The following is a 25,997-nucleotide window of genomic DNA, read 5'->3' as shown; positions in this document are numbered from 1 at the left end:
TTTTTCATGGTTTTCATGGTTCTGTTTGGATATTGTTGGAATATGTTTAAACCGCAGCCGTGATGCTGACGCCACCCCCCCCCCCCCCGAATTTCCATGTTTTAAACGTTTCCCAGTGTGTACCCTGGTCAGAATAGGTACACCGTATCCCTGCGTGTCGTAAGAGACGACTAAGAGGGTTGGCGTCAGGAAGGGCATCCGGCCATAAAAACATTGCCTCAAAAAGAGAACCATGACAATTACAACGACATATGGGCAGGGTGCAGCCGAAGTGGAGATCGGTTTCTGAGGTTTGGGACATGGAATGTAGGGACAATGACAGGGAGATCAGGAGAAGTGGTGGAAGTATTGGTCAGAAGAAGAGTGGACATATGTTGTGTGCAAGAGACGAGATGGAAGGGAAGTGGTGCGAGAATGGTGAAGGGTAGGCAGGGACAGAAATACAAGTTTGTGTGGCAAGGGTGCCCGGACGGCGTGAATGGTGTTGGTGTCCTGTTTTCTGAGGAATTTGTAGAGAGTGTGGTGAATGTGACTAGAGTGAGTGATAGGTTGTTGATGGTGAAAATGATGATTGGAAAGCTCTTGGTGAACGTCATCTTGGGATATGCTCCGCAGGTTGGTCGAAGCGATGAAGAGAAGGACAAGTTCTGGTGTGCGATAGAGAAGCTGATGGAAAACGTGAAAGATGAGGAAGTTGTTGTGGTGGGAGGAGACCTGAATGGACATGTGGGAAGGAGTATGGATGGTTTTGAGGGAGTTCATGGGGGTTACGGATATGGTGTGAGAAATGGAGAAGGTGAAAGGATTTTGAAGTTTGCTGATGGAGCTGATTTGTTGATTTGTAATACTCAGTTCCAGAAAGAGGATAATAAGCTTGTTACATACACGTCAGGCGGGTCGACGACAACTGTTGACTACCTGATGGTGCGTAGGCGAGATAGGGGGCACCTCCAGGACACAAAGGTGATTTCGGGGGAGGACGCTGTTTCACAGCACCACTTGGTTGTCTGCGACATAAGGGTGAAAGGTGCGAGGAGAGCTCGGCGGGTGAAGTACCAACCAAGAATGAAGGTGTGGAGGTTGAAAGAGGTGACAGTAAGGGAGGCATTAAAATAGAGGCTGAGTAGGGTAGAGGATGATGTGGTTGAGCTTGAAAGTGGTTGGATGTCAATGAAAGCTAGTCTGTTGGGAGCCGTTGGTGAGGTATGTGGATGGACAAAAGGACCACCGAGGCACTTGGAAACATGGTGGTGGGATGATGAAGTTGGAAAGAGAATTGACGAGAAGAGGAAGAAGTTCAAGGAGTGGCAGAAGGCGAGGGGTACGGGAGCAGAAACAGCAGAGCATGAAAGTTATAAGGCAGCCAGGAAGGCTGCAAAGAAAGAGGTAGCAAAGGCGCAGGAGGCATGTAGGAAAATGTTCGGAGAACGCTTGGATTCGGAAGAGGGTCAGAAAGCAGTATTCAGGATTGCAAAGCACATAGCGAAAGAGAGGTGTGATGTGATGGGGGTGAGTTGCTTGAAGGATGAAGTGGGACAAATCGTTGTCGACCCAGATGGAATTAAAGGAAGATGGAAAAGATATATGGAAATGCTGTTGAATACAGAGAATGATTGGGATGGCAACATAGAGAGTAACCCAGTTTTAGGACCGGCAGAGAAGATAACCGAGAAGGAAGTTGAGGAAGCGATAAAAGCAATGAAGAGTGGAAAAGCGGGAGGGCCGACGGGAGTTGTGGGAGATATGTTGAAGGCAGCAGGAAGTTGGGGTGTGAAGAGAATGACAGAGATCTGTAATCTGGTGGTGAAAGAAGGCCGCATTCCAGTGGATTGGGAACTGAGTACCCTCGTCCCTCTATACAAGGGGAAAGGTGACCCTCTGGAGTGTGGCTCGTACCGAGCGATAAAGTTATTGGAGTATGGAATGAAGGTATTGGAAAGCGTGTTGGAGAGGAGGATAAGGAAGAAAGTGAATATCGACGAAATGCAGTTTGGATTTATGCGAGGAAGAGGAACGACAGATGCGCTTTTCATTGTGAGGCAGTTGCAGGAGAAGCACATGGAGAAGAGGAAGAAGTTGTTTTTTGGGTTTGTTGACCTGGAGAAAGCATTCGATAGGGTTCCACGCAAAGTATTGGCATGGGCATTGAGGAAGTTAGGAGTGGAGGAATGGTTGATCAGAGTAGTGATGGCAATGTACAAAAGAGCGCGCACAGCTGTAAGGACGAGAACAGTGGTGAGTTTGAGGTGAAGGTGGGAGTGCATCAGGGGTGGGTACTAAGTCCACTACTATTTGTAGCTGTGATGGAGGTGCTGGCTCAGAACATAAAGGAGGGTTTACCGTGGGAGTTGTTGTATGCAGATGATCTGGTGTTGATTGCGGAAAGTATGGATGGACTGAAGGAAAAGATGAACAAGTGGAAGGAATGTATGGAGACAAAAGGTCTGAAGGTGAATATCGGAAAGACGAAGGTGATGGCAAGTGGTAAAGCATGTGGTGAGGTGGAAAGAACTGGGAAGTGGCCGTGTGCTGTGTGCAGGAAGGGTGTCGGAGTGAACTCCATTCAATGTACAATGTGCGCTGAGTGGGTTCATCAAAAATGTAGTGGTCTGAGAGGGTCATTTACCAGTGTGGCAGCTACATTCAAATGTAAGGTGTGCACAGAGGGAGCTGCAGATGGAGGAAATGTTGAGTTGGATCTTGGAGACGGCGTGAAGCTGGAAGGTGTGAAAACATTTTGCTACCTCGGAGACATGCTGAATGGAAAAGGTGGATCAGACTCGGCAACGGTTGCTCGAGTGAGATGTGCATGGAAGAAGTTTCGGGAACTGAGTGGCATGCTGACGAGGAGGGGAGTGTCGTTGAAGCTGAAGGGAAAGGTGTATGCTGCATGTGTGAGAAGTGTTATAATTTATGGGAGCGAGACATGGGTAATGAACGTAGAGCAGCAACGAAGGCTGGAAAGGGTGGAAATGCGAATGGTTCGATGGATGTGCGGAGTATCGTTGAGAGAGAGGAAGACAAATGATGAATTGCGAAAGACGATGGGAATATTGCCTGTGATTGATGCTGTGAAGAGGAACAGGTTGAGATGGTTTGGTCATGTGTTGAGGAAGGATGAAAGTGACTGGTTGAGAAGAGTGATGGAAATTAATGTAGAAGGAAGTAGAGGACGGGGAAGACCGAGAAAGACTTGGCTAAAGATGGTGGAAGAAGAAATGCGGGCAAGGGGGTTAACAAGGAGAGATGCAGAAAATAGGGCAAAATGGAGAAGATTGTCATGGGGACCACAAGGCTAACCCCAGCTCTAGCAGGGAAAATGGCCTTAAAATGCATGTTGTGTGTGTGTATATATATATATATATAGATATATATATGTGTATGTGTGTGTGTATATATATATATATGTGTATGCGTGTGTGTATATATATATATATATATATATATATATATATATATATATGTGTGTGTGTGTGTGTATGTATGTGTGTGTGTATGTATGTATGTGTGTGTGTGTGTATGTGTATATATATATATATATGTATGTGTGTTTGTACATCATTCTCCACAGAACAGACAGTGTTCCTTTAAGTAAAATTTTGGTGTTTTGGTTTCCTGCCGTTATTTACAGGATGGGGCTTCACCTGACCATTTCAATAGTCTCTGTATGTGAGTCCTTGAAGTGTATGATGAAACAGGCGTTGTGACATCTGATGGTAACATCTGATGGTAACCTGGTCGTAAGTTTCTAAACGCCTCTCGAGATCCACAGCTAAAACACCCTGCCTTGCTTTGCTTGCGCTAATGATGCGGCGGATGCGATTTGGTACAGCAGTGATCAGTGGCTTGCCTGTTGTTCCTCCACATGGCTTGAAGTAACATTCGTCCTATGTAGCCTCAGTTTGCAACAAACGAAACATTTGTATTTACCAGTGAGAAGGGAGGAAGGAGGTGAGGGGTGGTATGGTGAGATGAGAGAGGGGGGTGGATTGGGGTGGCTGAGAGAGGGGAAGGGGTGGTATGGGAGGAGGGAGGGGTGGTATAAGGGAGGGGAAGGAGTGGAGTGAGGGTTCAGAGGGAGGGGAAGTGATGGGAGGAGGAAGGGGAAGAGGTGGGGGCAGGAGTGGTAGTCCGGAGGATGCGGGAGTGGAAGGAGGGAGGGGAAGGTGTGGGGTGGGTGTCTGGAGGGAGGGGAAGGTGTGGGGTGGGTGTCTGGAGGGAGGGGAAGGTGTGGGGTGGGTGTCCAGAGGGAGGGGCGGGGTGTAGTGGGTTGAGGGAGGGGAAGGGGTGGGAGGAGGGAAACTTTGTAGCATGTACCTTTGCTAGTTAAGAATAAAAGGTAAAATTGCAAGAAAATCCTCCGCACGAAGTAAAACCCAGCTAATAACCAGTCGGCCGTTCGGTGCATGTAAGTTAATCAATCCTCTCCTATCCCACCCCCAACACATCATATATAGATGTCCACTTATATTAAGGCTCAACTCCAGCTAGATGTTACCAGCAATGAATATCCAGTACACACCATATATCGATCATGGTCAGACCAGGCTTGATGAAGGACATCACGTGCTTGCGAACTTGCCGATGCACTTCAGCAGCCTGGCGGAAGTCGTTCCATTCCTCTTCGCTGGCACTGTCCAACGCACGGCGCTCCTCGCTATTTGCTCTCCAACTCACCATGTGCCTGGGAAAGCCACCATACTTTCTGGTGAGAATGAGTGATACAAGCACTGTGCAGAACTAACAAGAAAATGATGATCACTTGTTCCGGTGAAGAAACACAAGTATACAAGTAGAGGTATGACAAAACAACTTGGAATATAATGGAGTGCCAATGATAACAACACACAGCTCAGCAGAAGTTATTTGCATACAATTGAACACGCATCCCATCTGTCAGCATTAGTTGATGGACGTTGAACGATTAAACATCCCACGGTCCTTCGTGAAGAGTAGACGAGCTATCTCCGGCACCCTGGCCAAATTCCAATTCTGACGTACAGGGGGGCACTGTATCAGCAGCACCCCCAGCCAGTCGGAAATTAGAGGGTGGGGTGGGGGTGAGGGGGTGGGGGAGGGGGGTCACAAGATAGGATCCACTGCATACAAAAACAAGAAAAACTAGAACGGCACATGCAGAGCGCGCATAACCTAGTGACACGCGTTCCTTCTGAAAAAAAAGTTTTTATTTTAAATCCAGTATGGCCACCAGAGAACGTAACTGATGACGTCATAAATTTAATTCACTCACATTGGGTCCGAGATCAGACATATGAAGCTTCAGATTTTTCTGATAAGGATTTAAATTCAACCAATTATGGCTGGAATATCACCACCGATTACGTCATCGTTATCACCCTATATAACGCCCCGGGAGTTTATGACATACTCTGGGAGGCAGGTTTCAAACAACGCCTATTTTTTGAGTTCATTTCAACCCCTGCCCCTGGGTGGACAAGGTGTGACACTTGTATATGTGTAAAGTAGATATTGATGTAACCAGACCTTAGGCTCGTGGTTCTTAACCTGGGTTCGACCGAACCCCAGGGGTTCAGTGGGCCAGTCTCAGGGGTTCGGCGGAGGTCCTCCAAAACGCATTTCAATTATTATATTTTTTTTTTTTTAAGTTTTGTATCAATTTTGAATCTGTGTAATTACGCTTATTATTAATATTACTAGCCGAAACCCGTGGAACATCCACGGAGGGGAGGATGTGGTGTATGGATAGAGTGTACCATTATGGATGGCATAGGGGAGCGCACATGGGATCTTCTTCTTCCGTTAAGCTCCAATTTTTTCTCTTTAAGTTAAGTCCAATCAGTCCTCTCTGCTCGAAGTGCTCAGGCCATGCATTCCCGCTCTCATACTTTTATTTCCGTTCGGTGTAGAAAGAGATTGACATATCGTTCGTCTGTTTTCAGCTCGTTATCTTTAAGCTTCCTTACGTCTCGCCACCTGCTACACCTCTCTGAGTTACGAGGATTTATGCAACGCACCCCGAGTATCGCAACGTCACTCCATTTAACTTTATTAAAATGACGATAAAGACGTTAAACCCGTGGAACATCCACGGAAGGGAGGATGTGGTGTATGGATAGAGTGTACCATTATGGATGGCATAGGGGAGCGCTCATGGGATCTTCTTCTTCCGTTAAGCTCCAATTTTTTATCTTTAAGTTAAGTCCAATCAGTCCTCTCTGCTCGAAGTGCTCAGGCCATGCCTTCCCGCTCTCATACTTTTATTTCCGTTCGGTGTAGAAAGAGATTGACATATCGTTCGTCTGTTTTCAGCTCGTTATCTTTAATCTTCCTTACGTCTCGCCACCTGCTACACCTCTCTGAGTTACGAGGATTTATGCAACGCACCCCGAGTATCGCAACGTCACTCCATTTAACTTTATTAACATGACGATAAAGACGTTTCCTTATATATCCTAATTTAAAATGTTCAAGGGAATAAAAAGACCATTTGGTTCACACCACCCATGTTCACACCACTCGAGTGTCCAATCAGCGGACGGCTCGCTTCGCCTTCGCCCAGCAGACGCCAATACGATGGCGTCGTAAGATGGCGTCGTATCGGCAGTTAATCGGATGCTTTTGGGCCCCAACGTCGGCTAATTCAGATTTTTCGAGTATGGCTGTACGTGATAAACAAAGAGCGCGGTTCGTAGATCGTAAATCCATTAGTGCCGTGGGCATCGGGTCACTGGGTGCGGCGTAAAAGGGATAATAAAGTCGAGTCCTTACGGTATTATTATATAGATTATTATTTTGCTATGTATGTTACTAACGAATGGAAATGTTGTTTGTAATTGTATTCCCATCCCATTCATGGTTTCTCTGGTCTGTGTTTAAGATAAGTTGTGTCACACTGACTGCAGTTATAGACGTTGGGCGCTAATGTGTTGTGATTTGTATGATGTCTAAAAGTGCTGTTTCATAAAGTGGATAAAGGGTTTTTGCTTCGTTTTGGTTTTGGATGAGGAGGGGCTTGGAGTGAGGTCATGCTGAACGGGTTGTATACGTGTGCTTTTTTCGAGGCTGGTCGTAAAACCACGCCCACATGCGCTTGTTTTAGCGTAATGCAAGTAGAATGACATGAACCTATCGTTAACTATATATATTTTGTTTTAATCTCAGCAAACGCATGACTCTGTATAAACATGCTTTGGATTACTCATGTACACAAACCCATAAAATATATGGGTTTGTTTGGCTAAGCATACACTCTTCTCTTTGTGAGTTACAGTTCTGTTTTCTCGGAGCCCAGAAAAACAATTGATAAGGACGGGCTGACTCCCCCGAATGATAACGGTGGGAGGAACCTCTCCCAGTGTTGTTTGTTCCCTCGGAGATTTCCTGATAAAACGTGTCCCTATATAAATGGACTGGGAATCAATGTGTTTTCAGGAAGGCTTGACGTGGCATGTTCTTGCTGTAGATTGCTGTAGACGTCGGTCTCCTCCGGATCCGTATAAGTTGGCTTTAATAAAAAACTGCGTCATTTTTCAGGCTATTTGTGGACTTCTTTGCAAACGAAGAGCTGATTCTTCACAGATGGTACCAGGAGTGGGGTGTCAACAGACGCGGAGGACGGGAAACGGAGCCCGAGGGACAGGAGGAAGGCTGACCTGAGGCCGGCGCCGGCACGTTGATTTGACTAAAGGTGGGAGTTGTTTTATATCAGAGGGCTATTATTCCAAATTCGTACCTTCCTCCCTCGCGCGGGTTCAGTCTCCTTGTCTTCCCCGCTGTCTGCACTCGAACAGAAATTGTAAGTAGAGGCTCATTTAGGCCTCAGAATGGCGTAGCTTTGTTAAAGCCAGGATAAACAAGTAAGGATAGTAAGAGTAACGTTACAATATTTGCGCTGGATAAACATTAAGGGTAAAAAGCTAAGGATAGATTTTGCGCAGGATATCAGTAAGGATTTAACAGGAAGCTTAAAGTTACAGTTAGCACCAGGAGGGGAAAATGAGGTCGGACAGCCATATAGGCTGAAACCAGGTGGCCAAGATTTTTCCAGGAAGGAACAGCCCAGAGACAAGATGGGGTATGCCATTGCATGCCAGGGAACGAAGGGCTGTGGCTAACTTAGGCTAAACTTAGATAGAAAGCCATAGGAACATAGAAGGCCATAGGAACATGGCCAGTAAAAGGATTTGCGCAGGATATCGGTGAAGATATCGGTGAAGATAACGTTCGGTAAAAGGGAAGGGGGGAAAGTGAGGTCGAGCCAGGCCGAGAACTTTCCAGGAAGGAACAGCCCAGAGACAAGATGGGGTATGCCATTGCATGCCAGGGAAAAATGGGCCAGGTGAAACAATTAAGGAGGTAGTTAAGCAAGCAAATCAGCGGCTAATGCCGCTCGTCCATAATCCGGACCAAGACCCCGCGAAAGGGGAGGTAGCCACCATGCCCCCCACCCCCCCAAGACCTGAGCTCAGTCCCAGGGCTCTAGGCAACACCCCAACACCCCACCCTGCCTTCCCTTTTTTTCACCTCAACCCACCCCCCGTCCAAACCCGTCCCAAAAAATCCTTTTCCTTGAATGAGAGACGTAACATGAATGAGGAATGAATGTATATTGGGATGTTAATTGACGTGTGTGTCTGGCCAATGTGTTTGTCTGTGTGTCAAGTGCAAAGCAGAGGGTTTCGGTGTGAAACTTTGTAAGCGATCTGCTCGACTTGGGGGAAATTCAGGCCGGGAATGTCCATTTTAACGTCTATCCGAGAGAACAGGCGAGGTCCTGAACTGAGTCCGGATTTTCATCTGTTTGGGAGTTGTTTGGGAAGCGAATTGATATAAATCGGGTCAGGAAAGCACCCGGAGTGCCCTTGTCGATCTACTGTTGATATGAAGCGGTTTCTCGGAGATGGTTGCAGAATTCGAATCAATATGTGTGTTTTACTTGAATTGAAGAGTTCATTCAATGGCAGATATTGTGTATTGTATGTGTGGGATGTATCGCTGAGGCAGCTCACCTTTGGAATTGGTGTCATATAGTGCATTTTGGGTCAGAGAGGTCAAGCGTCGGAGATCCTGTTAGCTAGGGATGAGTTCTGACAGCTCAATGTTCTGACAGCTCACTACATGTCAGGTCGTGGATTTGTTATGACAGCACTTTGTTATGACAGCCGACTGCATGTCCCAACGCGAGGTAAACCCCGCCGCGAACGCGAATAGAGCGGCGTGCAGGGAGTGTTGGGATTCGTGTGGAGGCACGAGGGTGCGCGCCAAGACGGGGGGCGGCGTGGCGTCATCGCGTTAAGATGGTAGTGCCAGGTCAATCGGCGATCTCTGAATTTAAATCGGATTTTTGTCATGTGTGTTGTGAAATTAAACGTCTATCCGAGAATCCTGGCAATGTTCGTTTAATTATCTGCTCAGAGTGCCGGCGATAACTCGCCCACTCTCAGAGGAAGTGTGTGCCCAAATGCATTGTGGGTCATTTCGACTTTGCTGGATGTCGGACGTTCACATGTCAGTATCTTGTCAGAATCTTCTTCTTCATATCATGTCCTTCATCCTTCATCTTCTTGTCAGAATTAGACATGAGTCATGAGCCATGTCGGAATAGTGGCCGGCTGTGACATATATGCCAGGCAATGTCACAGGACGAATACGTTATTTAAGATGGATTTATAAGATGGATAGATGGATGGATTTATTTAGGATGGTTAAATTAAACGATTTCTAGACAGAGTAATTAATTTCCGGAGCCAAAAGGTCTTGTTCATACAGTAAGTGAGATACAGTGCGAATAAATGAGATTCAGAGAGATCTCTGATTGAGGTAGGCAGAAATGTCACGTTTTCAACAGAACGCTGATCCGAGGAAGGAGGACGGTCGAGGTTTCAACTGTCGGTATGTGGTGTGGCTTGTGCCAAGGTGTGGGCGCGAGGAGGTGCGTTGATGAAGCGTTGTGCGAACGAGGAAGGATGTGCGATGGGCATTGTGAAGCACGCCTCGTACGGAAGGTCCTTGGACGAAGTGTGACGGTTGTTGGATTCGTAGAAGTTAGCATTATGCTATGTAGAGCCACATTAATGGTCATTTGTCCATTGTCGCCAGACTTGCATTACTTGTGGGATAATAAAGCGCTGGTTACCCCAATTCGAAGTTTGACCTTTTAAAGTTTAGTTGACCTTTGTTCGAGATTTGTAAGGGAAAGAGGTCGGAGATAATTCACTAACCTTGGAAGAACGACAGGCGGAGTCAGTCTACAGGGTGTTGCTTTAACGACAGGATATAGAACCTAAATCTGGAGAGAATATCGGGACATATATTGTGGGTAAAACCAAAATCATGTACGTAATTAATGAACAGAGAATATCGAGTCCTGTTTGTCGTTGTAATTGTCGTTGATGTCCCGATTCAGGGGTCTCAAGAAATGTTCCATGGAGGCAGGTCTGGGGGTTTTGGTCCAGCCTGCAAGGAGTCCAGGGGCTTGTTTTAGCGCTGGGTCGCCAAAAATGGGATGCTGTGCCCATCTGGATGTAAAATTATCCATCAAGGACGGGGAATAATGTGCAGTGTGATTGGGTAAGAGGTAAAGGCCATAAAACACCAACCCCATGAGGAACGAAATAAATGGAGAGATGTTGGGATCACATGATGGTTGGGATTGAAGAACAACCTACTGGGATTTCAAACCTGTGTTTGGGTCTGGGGCAACTGGGTGATGGGCAATAGTGTATGAGTGAGTAATTATGATCTGTTTAAGTGTAAGAGGCGGTGGAGAAGAAAGGGGTGATGAAAAGTTATTTGTTTTAGTAGGTTGGTTTGTGAAGTGAAGTTGTGAATGTGAAGTAGGTTGGTTGCTTATTTGTCACAGTAAGATGAGAGTTGTGTTTTTAAGCTTGGTCTTTGAATGAATTGTTGCTTGGAATGTGTTGATTGGAAAAGTGATTTCTGATCGCTGATCCGATCTGGTTTTGAATTGTTGATTTAATTTTGAATTGATTGGAGGTAATAAGGATTTGTGTTGATTTCCTGATTTGAGTTCATCTGGAAACGAAGACAGATGGGATTAATGTGTATATCAGGAACAATTTGGAAAAGAAATATGGATATATGACATTACTAAAATATAACCAAGCAATTGAGAGTTCTTGGGTTAATGGGATATAAATAAATGCATCTACAAGTTGATGGTTTATAAAAATTTAGGTCTGGATGATACTTAAACGATGAACAATGTTGGCAATATACAAAGAATGTGACTTGTTTTTTGGGGGGAAAACATGTGGTTTAAATTTGGTTGGCTAAGTTTTAAAGATGGAGATGTTTCGCAGAACTCTTATGATTATTTACATGAGTGGTGGACTATTCCATGGCGAAGCATTTTTCAGTTTTTTATGATTAAGGTTTAAGGTCTTTATGATCTGTTTAGTGTATTTTTCAAAGGAGGGGGCCAAGAACTGAACCTTGGGGGACACCTTAAGGGGGAGTGAATTGTGGTGATTAAGCTGTTGTAGATGCTGTCAATTTTGCTTTGGATGAATGGTCCAGGAAGGAAGGAGGGTGCAGGTGGCACCAGGTGTGAGTGCACAGGTGTGCACCAACAGGTGTGTGGAGCAAGGTGGTGGTATCCAGGGAGCTGAGGAGTTTGTTCACGTTGTAAAGTTTGTTTATTTAGTTTGTTCATTGTAGAGAAGAGTGCTTTTGGGATTCCGGAGCCAGAGTGGATAATTTGAGGGTAGTAGGTGGAGTAGAGGACATCTTTGCAGTGCTGTAGGTGGTCCATGTGAAGCTTGGGAGTGAACTGATTTGGGTTTAATAGGCACAAGCTGGTCTAAACAGGGTGAGGAGGATGGTGTGATTGATGATGTCAAAGGAGGCGTTGAGGTGAGGAGGATGAAAATGTTGAGGTTGCCGGCATCAGAGGAGAGAAAAGGTCGCTGGTGATTTTGAGGAGAGCAGTTTCAGTACTGTGGCTGGAGCAGAATCCGGATTGGGATGTTTCATACAGGTTATTGGCAGAGTGGTGATATTTGAGTTGAGTGGCCACAGCACGTTCCAAAACTTTTGACAGAAAGGGTAGATTGGAGATGGGTCTGAAGTTATTTAGGGTGTCAGGGTTTAGTCCAGGGTTTTTCCAGAATGGGGGTGAAGTTTCACGAGTTTTTGGGGAAATCGGTATGTGAAGCTGGATTAAGTTGGAACTGCTTGATGAGCCATGGAGATGGATTGGGTTTTGTTGTTGGTTGTCTGGGAGTTCGGTTGTTGCATTGCCAAAGGTTTCTGTGTGGTGGACACACTCGTTGGCTGTTGTCTTGTGTGACGTGGAGGGAGATGTATGTGGCTGCGTGTGGCTGCCTGGAGGGGAAGGCGGCTACAGTGGTTGATATTGGTTGTGGATCGTCCGGGGTGCTTCGATTTGCATAAAGGGTGAAGATTGGGATATTACATTATTTTAAGTAAGTATTGGTATGAGTAATTACAGAAGTAATTATGAGTTATTATGAGTAATTAATGGTATGAGTATTAGTTATGAGTTCCAGGTGTGGAGCTAGTTATGCTAGTTATCCAGCTAGTTATGAGTAAGTGATTATTTTAGTAAAATTACATGTTTCGCTGTGTTGTTGATCTGGGGACAAGCTAGTTTGATGGGTACCCTGGGGTCTTCGGCGTGTCTATGTGTTTGGCTGTCTGTCACACCGGACTCTTGAATGGGTTTTCATGAGACGAATTTCAGACATAACAGTGAGAATCTATTTTGAGCGAATCACAGTGGGTGAGGAAAACATTGTGTGTGACCAGACACCAGAACTGACCAGAATTGAAATTGGAAGTAGACCAGGTTATTTCTATTATTTGTTTATTCGTGAAAATAAATAAATAATAGGGGGAGGTTCATGGAGGTTAATGGTGGTTCGTTTGTATTAATCGAGGTTAATGGTGGTTTGTGTTTGTGTTAATGGAGGTTAAAGGTGGTTTGTTTGTGTTAATTCTAGTTGAAACTCTCACTGAAGTAATTTTCGTTTATTTTTATTTTTTGATTCGATTTGAGAGTTGAGATGATTGATTTTTTATTAATTTTATAATTTTATTTTTATTGATGTTGGAAACAGGTAATGGGATGCTGAGAGAAGGATGGAATTTAATTTGAATTGGACTGGATTAAATGGGATTGAATTTAAAAATTGAATATTGAATAAAATTGGATCCACTTGGAAAAAAGTGGATTAGGAAATTGGAGACCTGTAGACCAGGCGCTCCCAGGAGACTTGTGGACCAGGTGTTCCACCAGAGGAAAAAAGACCAGGTGTTCGTGGAGCACTTCACCTGCAAGAACGCCTTGGAACCAAGGTGGAAGGGACCAGTCCAGGTGTTGCTGACTACACCAACGGCAGTCTTTTGCAAGGGCAAGACTTCGTGGATCCACGCCACGCACTGTAAGTTGGCCATACAAGCACCAGACACCACACCCCCAGAACACAGTAAGGATGGGCCTAATCATAGGTACAATACTATTGATAGCGACAGCAGCTAGGGGAAATTCCGATTCCAATAGATGCGAAAACGAAACCCGACACCTCACCGTAACATGGGGACAAAGAGTATCACTACCATGTTTCGAACAGAAAGCCCTGCACACAAATTGGGTGAACATAAATTGGCTAGCACTGTCGGCAGGGCCTGGACGCGTTGGCATGATACTACAAAAGCAACGAGAGTTCCGGGAAGACGGGCAAGCTAGCATTAAGACCTTGGCCCAACCAGGATACCAATGGGGAACCCCTGATTTTAAGCTACAAACACGCACGCGCCTAGAGAAAGGCATGACTATGCAGGTCCGGTGCAGCGTCTGGACCCCTGGCGCGGCCGGTGGCGAAAGGAACTACATACCATGCATCGAATACATACTCACGCCACAACCCCAGAATAAGGCCCCAAAGAAGGGTGAAAACACATATTGGAAAGTGGCCAGGGAGGTGGCAACAATTCAAAATAGGACACACCGCTGGTCGTGCATGCGCTTTCCCCAAGCAGGCACCACAGGAATACACATGATAGTGCTACCTCTGTCCCTCAATGACCTCTGCTCACAACCTATCGATCCCCCATGTTTAGTCACCACGCTGGAAAGAGAAGGGGTTGACAACGGCAAGAGTTGCAATCGACAATTTAATTATCGCCCGTCAATGATTGCCCATGTGGCCGAGAGGCCTGCCCCCGTCTGGGTCAAACCACAGAAAGGGAAGGTCTGCCTCCAGGGTTCCGGCCACTTGCGTATGGGAGAATCAGAATGCGCCTACACTCTCCCCGGGAAGCTGGGACAAGGGAGCTCGGGGATTACATTACGAATAGTACTGCAAGATAAACACAACCACAACATAACGGCTATAACATTCTCTAGGGGGGTTAGTAGGATTAATGGGGTGGTAAAGGGACTCCAGTGCTTATCCACCCACCTGGTCCCACCCCATGGGACAATGTTTATATGCGGCGACAAGGCTTACCCCTATTTACCAAATAATTGGGGGGGCACATGTTATCTGGGTTCAGTCCTTCCTGACGTTGAGATACTGGATGAGCTAGACCCAAAGTCCTTGGACAGGCGTTATAAGAGGTCAGTCATGAACGAAGATGGAACCACTAAACTACACGGGAGCCTAGGGGAAAAGGTGTTTGGTTTCTTCTTCCCAGGAGCGGGCACAGTCATGGATAGTTTCCGGATAGACAAATTGGCTTTGGCCCTAGAAAAGGTGGCAAACGACACCGCTACGGCTCATGACATACTATTGGATCGATCGGATCGCGCGCGAAAATTCTTATACATTTAGCTGGCTCACTGACTGGTTCCAGGGATGGACGGGCACCATAGTGAAGTGGTTATTGACCGCACTGGCTGTGATAATCGGGGTAGTAATTTGGGGGGCACTAATGAAATCTCTAGTCCTCCTCTGTATGAGAAAGTATTTTACAGGATGGAAAGTGAAGAAGCCGCCGACAACGACTATGGCTCTGACCACAGAGGCCGTCGACCTGAACGGGTCCTTCAACAAGGCAGTTGTGACCGGCGCTCCAGAAAATTGCATTGAATTTTGTGACGACTGTGATACTTGTGTGGATCCCATGTGGGAACTGGCTGCTGCCTGTAACGGTGTATGTGATGACTGTGATACTTGTGCTATAAACCCCTTGCGTGTACTGGCTAACGCTGCTTATGTATTACAAGCTGACAGCTGCACGCCCCCTTCTGACCCAACTATGGATCTGATTGCGACACTGGGTCTGGCGGTTGAGGGACCCGACGCGGATGTCCTAGACCCGCAAGCCGACCAGGCGCCCATGGGAGACTTTGACATAAAGGAAGTCCCTCTCTTTTCTTCAAATGTTTCGGATCTCTTTGATCCAAATGTTTCGGATCTCTTTGATCCACATGTTGCGGATCTCTTTGCTTCAAGTGATTCGGATTCGGATTTTTACGCTCTGTACCCTGACCAGGAAATTGAGACACAAGATACTGACGACATTTTGTATTCCCCAGAACAGCAACACGTGAGGGACCTCATGGGCATGACCGTTGATTAACTTCGAAGATCTGCAAGGACTGCGTCTGCAAAGGGTGGGGGGAGCCAGTTCCGCAGGGGAAGTGATGCACCCTCTGGCGGAGCAGAACCTCATCTGGACCAGACGTCTTCGTTGTGGATCCGAAACGTTAATGAACTTTCATGTTTTGAGCCCTCAGGCTCCGAGCACGCACCACACGACACGTTCGCCAAATGCACGGGCGAGGCGCTTTGGGCGCACGATATGCCCTTGGGAGATACCCGCATTACACAATTATTTTTTCAATACCCGCATTACACAATTATTTTTCAATAAAGCCCGATGTGGCACGTTGTCTCTTAAGATACTTTGTCTCGACGAGACAAGAGGAAGGAATGTCAAGTAGTAGATTTGTTATTGCCTAAAGTTCAGTTATAGACGTTGGGCGCTAATGTGTTGTGATTTGTATGATGTCTAAAAGTGCTGTTTCATAAAGTGGATAAAGGGTTTTTGCTTCGTTTTGGTTTTGGATGAGGAGGGGCTTGGAGTGAGGTCATGCTGAACGGGTTGTATACGTGTGCTTTTTTCGAGGCTGGTCGTAAAACCACGCCCACATGCGCTTGTTTTAGCGTAATGCAAGTAGAATGACATGAACCTATCGTTAACTATATATATTTTGTTTTAATCTCAGCAAACGCATGACTCTGTATAAACATGCTTTGGATTACTCATGTACACAAACCCATAAAATATATGGGTTTGTTTGGCTAAGCATACACTCTTCTCTTTGTGAGTTACAGTTCTGTTTTCTCGGAGCCCAGAAAAACAATTGATAAGGACGGGCTGACTCCCCCGAATGATAACGGTGGGAGGAACCTCTCCCAGTGTTGTTTGTTCCCTCGGAGATTTCCTGATAAAACGTGTCCCTATATAAATGGACTGGGAATCAATGTGTTTTCAGGAAGGCTTGACGTGGCATGTTCTTGCTGTAGATTGCTGTAGACGTCGGTCTCCTCCGGATCCGTATAAGTTGGCTTTAATAAAAAACTGCGTCATTTTTCAGGCTATTTGTGGACTTCTTTGCAAACGAAGAGCTGATTCTTCACACGGCGTAAAAGGGATAATAAAGTCGAGTCCTTACGGTATTATTATATAGATTATTATTTTGCTATGTATGTTACTAACGAATGGAAATGTTGTTTGTAATTGTATTCCCATCCCATTCATGGTTTCTCTGGTCTGTGTTTAAGATAAGTTGTGTCACACTGACTGCAGTAAGTTGAATCAATGAGCAACTTGCTAATTATTCTGTTGATGGTGCTTACTTGCTTATTTACTTACTGGATTTTGGACTTTGCAGGTGTTCGGAAATTCCAGTGAATAGCCTCGATTAGCTTGCCGTGTGCCTTGCGTCATTGGTCGCGCTTTACTTTGGAGTTACTGATTAATTGAAAAGTAAGTTGGAAATGTTTGTGGATATGCAGGGTGGGTTCAGAGTTATATTAAAGTCAAAAGTGGATGGTGATTATAAAATATGATTGAATTACTCAGAAAATTAGGTGGAGGTGATATAACTCCTTTGGTCGCAATTCAAAACTAACAATTCGCAGTTTTCTGTGTAATATTATAATGGGATTTGAGGTGACAGAGTTGAGTAGATAATAAATCCCGTCATCATAACTATAAGTTATGTTTTCTTTGTTAAAGTTTCTCAGTTTTCAGAGGGGTACTGATTATATTTAAGCATGTTCCTTTTAAAATGTTTGTCATATAATTATTTGCCCAAACTCAATTAAGATCAGTTTGATACTTTTTTTTTCTTTTTTTTTGGAGTATGTCGAGCAAAAAAAGGAAATGGTCAGAGGATTACGTGCGGTACGGGTTCATGTGTTTGACGGAACGGGACGTAAGTCAGCGTCCTAAATGCATGCTTTGTAATGTCAGTTGAGCAACTCCAGTCTAGCACCAGCAAAACTACGGGAACACTTCAAAAAACTGCACGGCGAGGGGCAGTACAAAGACGCAACGCTGGATGAATTCAAATTGAAGAGAGTCTGATTCGACGCAAGTGCTACCTTGCCCACTCTCAGCTTCGTTCCAATTGACAAACCGATCCTCACCGCGTCGTATGAAGTTGCATACCTGATCGCAAAGCAGGGCAAACCACACACCGTTGGCGAGACACTCATTAAACCAGCCGCGTTGAAGATGGCCAACATCATGCTGGGAAAAGCTGCTGAAAACAAGTTGTCTCTCGTTCTACTCTCGAATGACACCATCAGATGCAGAATCGACGACATGAGCGACGACATCCTCGCCCAGGTAGTTAAGTTGCAGATTTAGTCGCGAGCCCGACGAAATTCAACCTTCAACTCGACCAGACCACCGACGTTTCGAATTTGAGCCAGCTCATCTTATTTGTCCGTTGTGTCAAAGGAGACGAGATCAAGGAAGACTTTCTGTTCTGCAAGCTTCTCACAACAACGACGAAGGCAGCTGACGTGAAGAAGCTTGTGGACGACCTCTTCAGAAGCAACGGCCTCTCGTGGAACATGGTGTCTGCAGTTTGCTCGGACGGAGCTCCAGCCATGCTGGGATGCAACTCCGGTTTTGGAGCACTGGTGAAGGCCGATGCACCACACATCATCGTCACGCACTGCGTCCTGCACAGACACGCGCTGGCAGCAAAAACCCCGCCTCCAAAACTGGCCAATGTTCTGAAAATCGTCGTTGAAACTGTGAATTACGTGCGAAGCCGTGCTCTGAATCATCGCATCTTCAAAGAGCTGTGCAATGAAATCGGCTCTGAATTCGTAGTCCTTCTCTACCACTCTAACGTTTGATGGTTATCACGAGGGAAGGTAGTGAGCCGTGTTTTTGCCTTGCGTGTAGAATTAGCCCTGTTTTTGCGAGAACACCAGCATTGCCATGCAATGCACTTCCAAGAGTCAGAGTTCATCCTCGCCTTGGCGTACTTGGCTGACATCTTCGACGCACTCAATCATCTTAATTGCCAGATGCAGAGCGGTGGAGTGAATGTCGTCGAATCTGAAGAAAAGCTGAACGCTTTCCGAAAGAAGTTACCGTTGTGGAGGCGGCGAACAGAGAACGACAACTTCGCAAACTTTTTGCGACTGGCCGAGTGCGTGAGCGGGATCGAAGATGAGTCTGAAGTTGGAGGCACTGCTGTACCGGGGGAGCTGAAGCAAGCGATTGCCACGCACTTTAGTCTAGTAGGAAGACTAGGTCCCTCTGCACCCCCCGGAGATATACTTCTAATCAGTGTTTCTAGATTGGAAAAAATGTGTAGAAAATGACTAGCTATGGCCCCAAGCTGAAAAAATGTCCCACATACCATTTTTATGCAAATTACTGCTGCAAATTTTATGCAAAATTATGCAAATTTTATGCAAATTTTTGATGAGGAGTAGAGTTGAGGGGTCTTTGAGGGCTTCATCGAGGTGCTCTCGGTTGCAAGACTGGGTCATTCTGAGAAGCACAGCAGGGTCAGAGATCATGATGTTCTCCTCCTCAGTGAATCTCTCCATCAACAGCCTCTCCATTGCCTCACACACTGTTTTGAGGCAAAAGAGGGACTTTGCGTAGGCCTTTCCACTGAGAACACCTTTGAGAGATCCACTTGTTACTAGTTGTGCCTCAAAGAGAATCTCTGCATATCCAGAACCACGCATCTTGTGTCCAGTGAGCATCCCGATGTAGTTCATGGATGTGTGGAAGGGTCCAATCGTTACTACATGACTAGCAAATTCATTTGGCCAGCGCCAGATGATGGGAAGGGCTTTCATGCAGACACCCAGATCAAATGTATTCAGGACCCATCTCTGACCCACCTCAGCAGTTGCTGCCTCGGAACGCTTCAGTAGCTCACGAACAACTGCGTTGTCTGTGATCGGTTGGTGGATAGGCGTGCAGTAGTCGACTGTTGATTTGCTGGGTGGGGGAGAACCAGTTGCAGAGGTGAAACCCCCTAGCCCAGGCACAGGCTGCAGGCCATTGCCATGCCATGCAGGCACCAGGCACAGACCGATCACAGACAACGCAGTTGTTCGTGAGCTACTGAAGCGTTCCGAGGCAGCAACTGCTGAGGTGGGTCAGAGATGGGTCCTGAATACATTTGATCTGGGTGTCTGCATGAAAGCCCTTCCCATCATCTGGCGCTGGCCAAATGAATTTGCTAGTCATGTAGTAACGATTGGACCCTTCCACACATCCATGAACTACATCGGGATGCTCACTGGACACAAGATGCGTGGTTCTGGATATGCAGAGATTCTCTTTGAGGCACAACTAGTAACAAGTGGATCTCTCAAAGGTGTTCTCAGTGGAAAGGCCTACGCAAAGTCCCTCTTTTGCCTCAAAACAGTGTGTGAGGCAATGGAGAGGCTGTTGATGGAGAGATTCACTGAGGAGGAGAACATCATGATCTCTGACCCTGCTGTGCTTCTCAGAATGACCCAGTCTTGCAACCGAGAGCACCTCGATGAAGCCCTCAAAGACCCCTCAACTCTACTCCTCATCAAAAATTTGCATAAAATTTGCATAATTTTGCATAAAATTTGCAGCAGTAATTTGCATAAAAATGGTATGTGGGACATTTTTTCAGCTTGGGGCCATAGCTAGTCATTTTCTACACATTTTTTCCAATCTAGAAACACTGATTAGAAGTATATCTCCGGGGGGTGCAGGGGGACCTAGTCTTCCTACTAGACTACTTGGATGAGCTGGGAAAGTCATTTGACGGCTACTTCCCCGACCAAGAGCAATACCCAGCATGGGTGTGGCAGCCATTTACTTTCGACGTTGCAACGGCAGATGTCAATGACCAATACCTCGACGACCTCATCGAACTTCAGCAGAGCCAGACTCAACAACTCTTCGGCACACAACGCTCTCAACGTTTTGGTGCCGCCAAATGGAAGGGTATCCTCACATCGCTAAAATTGCCCTTGAGATCCTCACGCCGTACGTTACAACGTATCTCTGCGAGCATGCGTTTTCGAAACTGGTGGACATTAAAACAAAGAAAAGGAGCAGGCTTGCATGTGAAAATGATTTGAGGGTGGCCCTTGCCAAAACAAAACCACGCATTTCCCAGATCGCCTCCTGAAAAAAAGAACAGAAAACGCATTAAGATGCACTTCTTCTTAATTTTTTGGTCAAATTTGAGGGGTTCCGCGAGTGTTCGGTGGGTTTCGTTCGGGTTCGGCGCCTTTAAAAAGGTTAAGAACTACTGTCTTAGGTAGACATAAGATTCAAGACATCTGGCAACCTGAACCATATAAAGTGACTGAACAGGGAGAGTTTAATGTGTATGTTGTAAAATCACTGAATGGTGACAGTGAAAGGGCAGTCCACCGTCGATAAATTCTGGATTCTCGAACTCTGGTCGCAGAAGTTGAACCGGCTTCTAATTCCACTGGTGAGGACACTACCAACAATGGAAGTGTGTGTGATGTAGTGAGTGGTGATCATGTTGTAAAAGATACGCCACTGCCTGAATCTTGTGATTTCTATTTATGGGATGATGTTAGCAGCGGCAGGGTGAAGGATGCCAAAACACTGCCCCAATCTGTTGTTTCACATTGCTGTGATGATGTGACTGACGGTCCCAGGAGTGCTTCATGCTCAGCAGTGGAGCCTGATCATGTGTGTTCTGATGCCAGAACCAGTGCTGTTACATAGAGCGATTGTGTGCTTAATGTGTCTTCTAATTCTGAGGATAATCCAATGCAAATTGCTGATGTGAATTCAGGAGTCGTTGGAAGTGACTCTATGTTGGGTCAACGACATAAGGACTATAGTGACACTACCTCGAATATTGACAGCACTTCACTACGACGAACCTCTAGAGTGAATGCAGGGCAGCATAGCAACCCGTTTAATCTGCCTAGATCAGTCCTACATGAGGAAAGCAAATCATACATCAATCCAGATGCGTTGGCAGACAGCAAAATTCAGTTGCTGCTTGTGCAACTTTTAGTGGAAGCATTTGGCAGCTAAGAGATGGTGAAATGACTGCTGGCTTGAACAGACCGATTAATCTTTCAACGTAACCCTTATAGTTGTCAGGGGTCAACTCTGGAGCAGGGGAGTGTAAAGTAGATATCGATGTAACCAGACCTTAGCCGTTCATTACTGCTGTTCTGTGAATTCTCGATGATTCTCGGTTATTGTGGCGGTCGGTGACTTCCGTGAATTATCGGTGCTTGTTGATTGGTTGAACAAATGTTTTCCGGTTTTTTTTTTGAAGTTGTTACTCGAGAATATTCGGATGATCGTTTTGAGATGACTGAATGGATGAATGAATGAATGATCGTTTTAAGGCCATTTTCCCCGCTATAGCGAGGGTTAGCCTTGCGGGCCCCATGACAATCATGGTTCCCTGTTTTTGTGGCAATGTTTTTTTTAATGGCCGGATGCCCTTCCTGACGCCAACCCTAAGTCGCCTCTTACAATGCGCAGGGATACGGTGTACCTATTCTAAACCGGGGTACACACCGGGATCATTTTTGAGATTTTTGAGATCGTTTTGAGATGACTGTGATAAGTAAAACACTTGTAATGCATTTATAGCGAAAAACTGTTATAAACTCCCATGATCCTCATCGTCACGGGTTCCGCCATCTTGATGCAAGCCATGCGGTTGATGGCCGATGAGTCGTGGACATCGGGACTAGTCCGTTATATCTACCATATCCGTGTAACTGTGACCGGGGGCTTTTCATCCATCTCCACCTGCAAAGCTCAATAAACTGTTGAAGCCAGATCAGTTGTTCTCATCTCGCCTTCCACATATGGAAAGGGAGAGTCTCTGGAGTATTTTAAGATTAGGTGTAAGCATCCACTGCATCAGGAAGGTGCTGGAAATCACAAATCTGTGAAGGTACACCAAGCAGCCCGGTCGCCTGATTTTTCCTTACCTCAAATTACGTTTTACTGGAAATACTCTAAGACCAATCTCGGCATTGACAATGTATGTATGTATGTATGTATGTATGTATGTATGTATGTATGTATGTATGTATGTATGTATGTATATATGTATGTAGAGGTGAATGGTACCAACCTTTTTTATTTTATTTTAAATATTGTTACAGGGATGACCTATGGACAAAATTTGGGATAATTAAAAGTTACTTCTTAGTAAATGTAGCGTATGTGTTGTGTAAACTCCCATTTCGGATGAGCCATGGTCGCATGTATAGAAACAGCTCTTTGTCTTAGTTCCCCATGCAAAGTCACTGAGCAGGATTTCTTAAGTTTAGCAAACACAGAAAGTCTATTTTTTGCCATAAATTTCCATTTTTAGTCCTGAATTTAGATTTTATTTTCTCCTTCGGATTATGTGGGACAGCCATACCTCCTGAAAGGTCCTAGGAATAGCCATCCCCTCAGATGTTGATGAAGAAACCTCCATCTTACTCCAGAAAAAAACAGCCTAACAGTTTTTTTTTATGGGCCAAAGATAGATTGGGGGAGGGAGGAATAGCCATTATGAAATATCCGTTGAGGAGGAGCCATGGATAAAAGTTTGAGAACCAGTGCTCCACCCCACAATCATCCATTAATTGTCCAACATAGTGCCAAATTAGTGCTAACAAGCTTCTCCAGCAATCCCAGATAGAAGATAATTATACTGGTTATAGTTACTAAAGGGTCCACCAAACATTCTGCAATTGGGAGCGCAGAACTAGGGCAATAAACATACAAACCCAAAAGTGGGTCAAACATTGCATCCCACAATTCCCTTCGACCAAGCAACTGTTTTTTCTAAGCCAGGTTTGTTAAGGGCAGAATTATACTCAAAATCGTTTTTTGCAGACACTGCACAGTGCACAGTCATGGCTGAACAACTGCAAAGTGTATATGGCAGGACGTCAACAAATTATTGCCACGATGGCTACACTACACCTGCTCATGTAAGTAAAAATAAAACTGCCAACATAATGGTAATAAGTCAAGCTGGTGCTTAGTTACTGTCCTGCTCTGGTTGTAGTTCTTATTTTCGGCTTGCTGCTACATCTCATTAAAAATGGCCACGCCAGCCTGGTACTTGTACTAAGCTTATGCATTCACCAACATCTTCAGTTTGCTGACTTGTCATCAACTCACCCATCTTGAACGGGTGTATACTCGCACTCTTCACCTTTGGGGTAGATTCCATGGGGGAAAAGTTCGCAGACGGGAACTCTCGGTGGGTCTGTCTGCACCTTCACCCCAGGTGATTGGCAAGGTGGTGCTGCATCGCAAGGGAAACAAAAGCAAAGGAGCAATTAAGTTATGAAAAACAACATAATTTAGAAGTAAATCTATATTGAAAGCAGAAATACCCAAGTTATGAGTTTACTCCCCAAAAGCTGATGAAACAAACAATCATTATAATAAAAAATACAGGTACCAAAGGCTTAAATCCTTACAAACTGCCTTGCCATCAGGAGCAGCAGTGGCAGCCTTCTTCTTCTTCCGCTTCTTCTTCTTCTTTATTCCAGAGCCCTCGCCATCTCCATCAGCTTCACCATCTACAAGTTGGGTACAGCACCAGGATTTGTTGAAGGAGGGACAAAAACTTACACTACTTATGTTGGTAAAAGTTGACACCACAATAATAATGGGTTTAAATTCACCAATCAATATAAGATGTTTAAGAATTGCTCGAAGGCGAAGTGGGTATTTCTCCATCCCTCCCCTTTCCAATCACAGATTACGACAAAACATCCCTGTGGCTCATTTCATCAACATTTACGTCAACATATCAGCTACATTATATGCAGAAAGTTCATTTGAATACATACAATCATATAATTCTTAGCAACTATCAACTGTCATTTTCAGCAAATTGGGACAACATAATCAGACATAACAATCATCAACTGGAATGAGCCAGACGGGCACTCCAACCAACCTGCCCCTCTCAGAATTATCCCTGCCCCCTGAAAATCTATAGAACCCCCAGAATAAAGTTCATTCCTTTCCAAACTGAACCACCGATCCACAATCTTGGCTTCTGGCCTTGGTCTTTGTCAGTGACAAGTTATTTGGAAGCTGGTGAGAGGTGGAGTACAGCACGTGCCTAAAATAAATAAATAAATGATGCATATCCAGAACAATTCATGCCCCCCGCGCCTCCCCCAATCCTCAGACTCATGGTTGATACCCAAACCCACTCACAAGTGCAACTTCTGAATTTGACTTGCACCTTGCCCCATTACATTTCAAGCGAGGGGTCTCACAAGGATGTCACCACAAGGAGACCAATACAGCACTGTTATTGCACGATCTCTACCTGCTTTTCCCACCTTCAACATTAAGGTCTTTGTCTTCGTTCACAACCTGCTGAGATTGCTGTGGTGCTTTTACTGGCTTGTCCATGACCTGTCCCTTCGCAGGACCATTTGATTCAACACTTTGTTCTCTCTCATTTTCTTCTGTGCCTTGCTCTGGATCGACAATCATCACAAGACAATTCAATCAAATAAATAAACCCTCTTAGGTTTTAATGAAAGGTTAAATCACATATCACATCACAAAAGGCCCACTGTTCGTTCTGGTTATAATTATGGTTATAATCCATTATTATGGTTATAATCTGGTTATAATTATGTTATGGTGATGTTTGGTGTAAAATATGACCAGAAATTAGTAGCATCACGACAATGGACAAAGGGATGGAGGGGTTGGGGACTTTGGGTTAAAGTCCCTTTATATACAGAGTTGCGACATAGAGGGTCCGGAAAAATCTAGTCACGTGATTGCGTGGAGCCATTTTGAGTCCATCGCGGACAGGATCAGGATCGGACGCATATCGGTCAGCGTTTTAACGTTCCCGCTGTACGCAGCGTTCTCATTCGTGTTTTACATCGATTTTACGACAAAATGACAGGTTGTAGCGCCTGTGGGTGCACAAATAGAACAAATAGAAAGTGAGAGTACCGTCCGAGGAAAATCTACAGGGCCTTGTCATTCCAGATATCCAAGACGTGCAGGAGCTGTCTCAACCTGAGCGCGATAGCTTGTACAACCTTGCTGGCTACTGTGTTCACAGTATAAGGAAAAACCAGAAGACGTGTGATGACTGCATTAGCCAGGTGATTGTTGCTGAAGGTGAAGAAGTTAACCAAGCTGCAGAGCTTACTGTACTGAAAGAGTATAAGCAAGGGTGTCTTGTTCATGTTTCAGAAAAAGTGACCAACATGTTGGTAACTGTGGAGGCCATGTTTCGTGGTGCACAGGATGCTTTCATGGCTGAAAAGAACGTCGCAACAATGTTTGTGGAGAGAGCAGAGCAGATAACGAGAGATGTTCACTTCCCAACGTGCCACAATCTGAAAGCCAAACTGCTTACAAAAATCAACACACGCCTACACATCTTTTGTAAGAAAAAGACATCAACGCAGGCAACAAGCTGCACAAGCAAAGAAGGGGGGTGAACTTGGCAGCAAGAGCATGGCAATGAGACAATTGGCTGCAAA

At 45.3% G+C, this 25,997-nt stretch overlaps 1 protein-coding gene across 1 annotated transcript in view; it reads right to left on the bottom strand.

The window, feature by feature from the left end:
* METAP2 (methionyl aminopeptidase 2) overlaps positions 1 to 25,997 on the bottom strand; it is a gene marked incomplete in the record, with an annotated part of 66,620 nt that overhangs the window by 35,320 nt on the left and 5,303 nt on the right. The window contains 4 exon segments of the mRNA XM_078776292.1: positions 4,523 to 4,684; positions 23,641 to 23,767; positions 23,946 to 24,047; positions 24,825 to 24,965. Of these exon segments, the coding sequence (XP_078632418.1) occupies positions 4,523 to 4,684; positions 23,641 to 23,767; positions 23,946 to 24,047; positions 24,825 to 24,965 (532 nt within the window).

The sequence above is a fragment of the Myxine glutinosa genome, chromosome 4 (genome assembly GCF_964187855.1).
Source record: "Myxine glutinosa chromosome 4, kmMyxGlut1.1, whole genome shotgun sequence".
NCBI classification, from domain to species: domain Eukaryota; kingdom Metazoa; phylum Chordata; class Myxini; order Myxiniformes; family Myxinidae; genus Myxine; species Myxine glutinosa.
This window is presented reverse-complemented; position numbering and strand designations above follow the sequence as displayed.